Raw genomic sequence first — 7,136 nt, forward strand, 5'->3', positions numbered from 1 at the left:
GGAGTCTACGACTATTAGATGCATCTGGTTGCTAAGGTTGTTCCTGATATGTACAACCAGGCTGGTTGGTGGCATACTGGTTGGCCGCAGAATGGATAGCTGCTACATGCCGTGCTCTTTGTTGTTTCATTTTTGTTCGTTGATATATATATATATATATATATATATATATATATATATATATATATATATATATATATATATATATATATATATATATATATATATATATATATATATATATGTACCGAAGTGACCGTTGAGTTGTAAACTGAATACGATTCGCAAAAAAAAAATTGAATACTATTTGAGCCTCATAATAAAACAGGTTGTGTGCATCCATTGATAGAGAGGCCGGGGTGCTTATCCCCCATTTCGACTTTTTTTTTGCTTCATTTGAACCCTGTCATGTTTTATTGGCTTTAAATCATTTGGTTTGTAAACTTTAATTTTATTCTATGATTATCATGGTAGTTTACTTCCTTTGAATCCTTTGATGTGTTTAGTTTTTACAGTTTGATTTGCAAACTATCAAAATTAATTGAGTTAATTATAGGGCGTATCAGTATTGGCACGATTAGACTAAATACTCCAGATTAAGACTAGTACACTACTCAGCGGAACAGAGTACGTATACTGCTCTGCAGCAAAGTTGCAGCGAGACGCAAGAAAGCATCTGAAAAGAGGTGTCGTGCTTACGTGGTGACTGGTGGCAGCCACGCGTGGGCCACTACCCGGGATGATCCTCTTTCCACGGCACTGCCAGTGAGTCGGTCGGCTGGGCTGGGATCTCCTACAAAAACTCCCCACACGCCCAATCCTCCCCTCTGTTTTCCCAACTGCAGAAGAATCGCTCTCCTCCCAGACTCCCAAGTCCCCAGTTTGATCGATTCAAGTCCAACCCCGCGAGTGTCTGAATTCCATTCGCCGCAGCGACCGCTGTTTGACTCCACCAAATCCCCAAATCCACGCCAAATCCTGCGCCTGGAATTCGCCAAGATTTGGTTGGGGGCATGGTTTTCTCCGCTCGCCCGTTTTAGCCGACGCTGACCGAGACAACACCGGCCAGCCATCACAAAACCAACTGCCCAACGCCGCGTACCGCCGCGACAGCCACACCAGCCAGCCAGCGCCCAAAAACCCACCGCGTTTGCGCCTCCTTTCCACACCCAATTTCGATTTTTGAACCACCCAACCAACCGGAACCTCCATCCTTCGCCACCGTCGTCCCAGCCGCGAGAAGCGCAAGAAACCGTCGCGGGAGGAGGAATCTGAAGCGCGCGGCGAGAGGAGCGGCGGCGATTGGGGTCCGGCGATGGAGCGGTACCACCCCTCCGAGGTCTACGAGCTCTTCGTGCGCCACATGAACACCCCTAGGTGAGTTCTTGGGATTCAATTTGGCACGGTTCTTTCATCTTGCGCCCGTTCTTGGTTTTCGATTCGAGCGGTTCGGTGAGCGTTTCTTGGCCTTCTCCGCGGCTGCAGGGTGGTGGTGGACAACGGGGCGTGCGAGACGGCGACGCTGGTGCAGGTGCACAGCGCGCGGAAGCACGGCGTGCTGCTGGAGGCGGTGGCGGCGCTCTCCGACCACGCCGTCTGCGTCCGCAAGGGCTACATCTCCTCCGACGACGGCCGCTGGTTCATGGACGTCTTCCACGTCACCGACGCCGCCGGCCGCAAGGTCGCCGACACCGACCACCTCCTCGCGCGCCTCGAGTCCGCGCTCTCCGCCTCAACCGACGCATCACCGACCTGCTCGTCCCCGCAGCCGGCCAGGCTCTGCCTGCTGGAGCTGCTCGGCGTGGACCGCCCGGGCCTGCTCTCCGAGGTCTTCGCGGTGCTGCACGACCTGCGCTGCGGCACGGTGGACGCGCGCGCGTGGACGCACGGCGGCCGCGTGGCCGCGCTGGTGTTCGTGCGCGACGAGGACACGGGCGCGCCCATCGCCGAGCCGGCCCGGATCAGGCGCATCGAGTCGCGGCTCCGGCACGTGCTCCGCGGCGGCGCGCGCGGGGCCCGGACGGTCCTGGTCGACGCGGCGGCCGTCGGCAGCCTCGACCGGCGGCTCCACCAGCTGCTCAACGAGGACGGGGAGGCCGGCAGGCGCGCTCCCGCCACGGCCACGGCGACGGCGGTGGCCGTGCAGGAGTGGGGCGAGCGGGGCTACTCCGTGGTCACCGTCAGCTGCCGCGACCGGCCCAAGCTGCTCTTCGACGTCGTATGCACGCTCACGGACTTGGATTACGTCGTGTACCACGGCACCTTCGACACCGACGGCGATCACGCGCAGCAGGTGAGCCTTCCTGCCTGTTTCTTCTTCATTGGTATTGATATTTTTGGGGGAACAACAGGATGTGCTGAATACTGTATATGGAGGGGGGGAGTTCTTTGATTTCTGAATGCTATCTTGGCTAATCTTAGGTTGTTCTCTGTGATTCCCCTCGCCTTAGTTCTTGGTTTGGGCTACCAAGATGTTTCTTTACGTTCTGTTGTCAATCTGTCTCAGTTGATCACCTGCTTTCAATTTCACATTTGATCACAGTTTCTGAGCAGGGAGAAGTTCAAATGTAATAGTTATCTGCTGTTATGAAAAATGGGATTAATCTTTTGGCTGATTGTATTACACTACAAATTCCTAGTATCCCAATTAGTATAGGATTAACTGAAGACCCTGCCGAAGTGTTCATCTCCTGCTAAATTCAGATTACATAGACTTCATATACAAGCCTCTTACTACATCAATTTCCATTTGTCTCCATACCTACTCTGAAATCGACTATTTTCCTGAACAAAACATGCTCTGAATTCAGTCAATTCAAGTGGGGTTTACATTAATCTGATGATCTCCCTCTGCTTTGGTTTCGCCGCAGGAGTTCTACATCAAGCGGTTGGACGGCCGGGCAATCAGCTCGGAGGCGGAGAGGCAGCGAGTGATCCAATGCTTGCAAGCGGCGATCGAGCGGCGCACATCCGAGGTACTACTCTCCCCCACTGAATATCTCCTTTCCTTGCCCTCGATGCCACGCCACCGCCGGGACAAAAAAGGGCAGCACCCAATTCCCCTTCACGATCCCACCACCACCATGTCCTTTTCCGCCGAACTTTCCACTTCACCGCCATGTGTTCGGCCGAAGCTCCACCGACCGGCGTCCATCTAACGCCATCGATCTTTGTCAAGCAGGGCGTGAGGCTGGAGCTGCGCATCACCGACCGGCGCGGCCTGCTCGCGTACGTGACGCGCGTGTTCCGGGAGAACAGCCTCTCGGTGACGCACGCCGAGATCACCACCAGGGACGACATGGCGCTCAACGTCTTCCACGTCACCGACGTCGCCGGCCGCCCCGCAGACCCCAAGACCATCGACGAGGTCATCCACGGGATCGGCACCGACAGCCTCCGCGTGGACGAGGACCGCTGGCCGCGCCTCTGCTCCACGGAGGGAGACGGCGCCGGCGCCGGGCTCTTCTCGCTGGGCAGCCTCGTCAAGAAGAATCTCCTCAAAGTTGGCCTCATCAGATCCTGCTCGTGAAGGAAAGGACCGGAAGGTGTGACTTGTGTGAATACGGGATGTACAGGGGGTAGTTTGTAAATTAAGTAGCCTGCTCTTTTTTTCTTTTTTTCTAGGTTTGGTTGTAGTTACGTGTACAAAGTAGACACCAGGAAGTTGTTGGTCGGTACAAGCTTGGAGCTTTGGTGGGTCATGTATATATACCCTCCATTTACGTGGAAGGGGACAATAGATCAGATGTAAATACGGTTGTGCATATATGATCATATACTCCCAGTTCCTTGCAAATGTTATTTTGAACATAAACAAGGAGGGCGCTAGTTCTCGCAATCCAATTTTACCTGCAATTTATGTGTAGCTGGTGATAACATGTGTAATTGCACACCATGTTTAATCTTCATGTATGCAAATTTCGAAGAAAATCTAACGATTCTAGAGTCATGTAAAACTGACTTAATTATCCGTCGATTTAGAACTAGCAAAATGGATAAACAAAAAGGCCAGAGAAAAATTGTCGATGTGTAAAGAAACTAGTGCCATGGAGGTAGTCCAGAGAAGCAGAGTTCGTCATGCAGGACGCAAACGCAAACTCGTTCCATACGCCCCGAGTCTGAAAAGCATCCCAGCTAAAGCTCAATACACAGTATACAAAAAGGAAATCATCCAGAACTGGCCTTAACGGCATATTTTTTCTAGAAGATACGGACTCGGTTTGTATTCGCACCACTCCATAGTATCGTAGCAAACATTTCAAACTAGATTGACGTCACTTGTTTCACAAGATTTCCAAGGCGGTGCCATGTGTCAAAAGCATCACAAACTAGCATTCTCAAAAGTCCAAATGTATGCCAAAAGTAAGACCTAATCAACCAAGTATGACGATCGATTTGGCAAAATATAATGTTTGAACTTGGTGACTTGGGCGAGGATGAGCAAAGAGCGAGAGAGAGAGAATGACCTAGAAACTGCGCCAAGAAAAGCTCAATATGGGCCGATTTATACCGACAAGCCTAAAAAAGCATGCCGGATCAAGTGAATACAAGGTCATGACGACATCATCACGGAAGGGCAATGACGACTTGGAAAAGAAGTCGCACATACGCTTGAAATCCATGTCCAGTATGAAGCTGAAATAGAATTTACCTTAATTTAAGCTATTTTCTATCTAGATAACAACTTTCTAACGTGTAGAGGAGTCTCAAACTTGTATGGGAACTCTAGCCACCTATGTATATATATGTGAGGTGGTGACTAATTAAAATTAGGCAAACAATCAACAACTTATCAATGCATCTACTTTATCTTTCAAACACTTGTTTTCTACTTCCATTTCTCGGCGATTTCGCACGTCTGTGAATCTACAATCAAGCTAAAAACAGTCTAACCAGCTTAGTTCTACCCATAGTCACAAGTACTAACTGGTTCGGGCCAGTGTAGTTTACTCCTCCTGAGTATGCATGCCTGCATTTGAAATATGTAATAAGAAATTATGTTTGCACTTTGTCGGGAGCGCAAAACTCTGCTTCTCCTAACGAGCTACTATGTTGCATTGCCTTCATTTTGAATAAAAAATGGGGCTGGGAGTTTAGCCCCCTATTTTTCAAAAAAATAGTCAACCTCCTGAGGAACTGAGGCTTCGGGTGGATTATACAACGACATAGAACTAGAAAATTAGATTTAAAAAGCAAATTGTCGATGTCTTAGAGAAACTAGTGCCATGTAGCTAGTCCAGAGAAGCAGAGTTCGTAGGACGTAAACGCAAACTCGTTCCATATGCCTCCAGTATCCTAGAAGATACAAGAAACTCGGTTAATATTTGCACCCACAAAAATTCAACATTTTTTTTTTTGAGCCCACGGACATTTCAAACTACAATGGCGCCACTTGGTTCACAAGATCTCCAAGGCGGTGCCACGTGTCAAAACAAGGCAAGCTAGAAAACTCTAAACATCACAAACTACTACAGTAGCATCATCAAAAAAGTCCAAATGTCGGCCAAAAGCATGACCTGATCAGCCTGGCATGACGGCCGATTTGGCAAATTATATTGTTTGAACTTGGCACCGATAAAACGGCGGGAGAGCGCCCGGATTGGTAATCGTCCATGCACATTTCTCTATCATTGCATTTCCAGAAGTTGCAGCATAGAAAAGCACTTGACTTGGCTGCCAAGCTGTCCAATGATGCGCGAGGTGTCCGCGAGTGACATATGGGCTCACTGCACGGCTGACGGCCCTGTCCCCGTAGAAAGAAGCATACTAAAAAGTTTCTGCAGCTATCGTCGGCGGAGCCGAATCCACGTATTCATACACATGGTTACCTAACCTAACTGGTGTCTCGCTTTCACGGGAATTTTCGGCAGAGTACCTGGCAGTTGGCACACAAAGGCTGTGAGTGGTTGTGTTTATTGTTTTTTTTTTTTTTTTTGAACCGAGGAAGGTCCCGAAGGACCTAAAGACACTGCTTTATTATCGTCGGTGGGTTACAACACTGAAAGAGGACCTTGAAAGAAAACACAATTACAACCAGGTCCTCAGAAACTTCAAAAAGGACCCTAGATCTAGAAAGAGGAACACAATCTGGCCCTTCTCCACCGCGCAGACGAAGCCTCGAAGCACATCCATCTTCTCCGACACCGGGGACGAGACCACATCAGAGTTGATGTTGAACGCTGCGCCGAAGCTGAGCATGGGCCTCCGAAATGGCGCTCTGGCCTGGAGGTTGAAGATGAGTTGACAAAGGCCAACTCGGAGCAGCCGCCCTTCGGCTATGATGATCGGCGGAATAGCGGCCTTGGACCGACGATGCGCCGCCGATGATGAGCTCCCAGATGCAGTGTCAAAAGTCTTCTTGCCCGTCCTCCTTCCTCCACCATGGAGACCCTGAGAAGAGCAAAAAGACCAGGCCAAATCCCTAGGATCTGGCACAAGAACCAGAGCCTTATTGATATCGGAGATGCCTGCGGTGCCTCCCATCCTCGTCTCCATCTCCAACCATAGGAACACCACGAGGACGAAGAACACCGCCCTAGGTCGTCGGAGTCGGCTCCAAATCTCCAACAAAGCACTCCAGGCAACGGGCATAGGCCCAAAACACAGGGAAGCAACCCTAACTACTCCTACAACTGTACAGGGTGGGGACCCTCGCCCTACTCGCCGCTGGCCACCGCCGGGGAGGAGAGGGGAGGGGCCGACCGGCCCTAGATCTGGGGACTCGAGGGAGGAGGTGGGTGAGAACGAGAACGGAGAGGAGAGGAAGAGGAGGCTTCGAGTATTTGACGCTTCATCGGTTGTGTTTATTGCGACGTCGCCGACGCCGCATGCAGAGCCAGAAGGAACTGAGGGCATCTCCAACCGGCCGACCCAAACGGACGCGTTGGGCCGTCCGTTTTGGGCCGTTTGTGTGGCCGCCCGGACACGCGGACAGCGCCCCGCGTCCGCGTGTACGTTTGGGTCGCGCGCTGCGCCCAACGCGCGGACGCAGCGCATTTGTAATAAAATAAAACAAAAATGAAAAAAAAGGAAAACAACAAAACATAAATTTAAACTAGTTGGTCATTAAACTTAGCCCTATTTTGGGCAAATTTTACACAAAAGAAAGCCCTATATGGGCTTTAAACTAAAAAAGA

General features: G+C 50.5%; 1 protein-coding gene across 1 annotated transcript; it reads left to right on the forward strand.

Moving 5' to 3' along the window:
• Positions 1-828: 828 nt before the first annotated feature.
• Positions 829-3,796, forward strand: LOC127296409 (ACT domain-containing protein ACR8). The gene is made up of 4 exons (XM_051326473.2): positions 829-1,377; positions 1,486-2,293; positions 2,871-2,975; positions 3,182-3,796. Exons 1-4 carry the CDS (start codon positions 1,316-1,318, stop codon positions 3,527-3,529), a joined length of 1,323 nt encoding a protein of 440 aa, XP_051182433.1. The 5' UTR covers positions 829-1,315; the 3' UTR covers positions 3,530-3,796.
• Positions 3,797-7,136: the final 3,340 nt, after the last annotated feature.

Source organism: Lolium perenne, chromosome 4 (genome assembly GCF_019359855.2).
Source record: "Lolium perenne isolate Kyuss_39 chromosome 4, Kyuss_2.0, whole genome shotgun sequence".
Classification (NCBI taxonomy): Eukaryota; Viridiplantae; Streptophyta; class Magnoliopsida; order Poales; family Poaceae; genus Lolium; species Lolium perenne.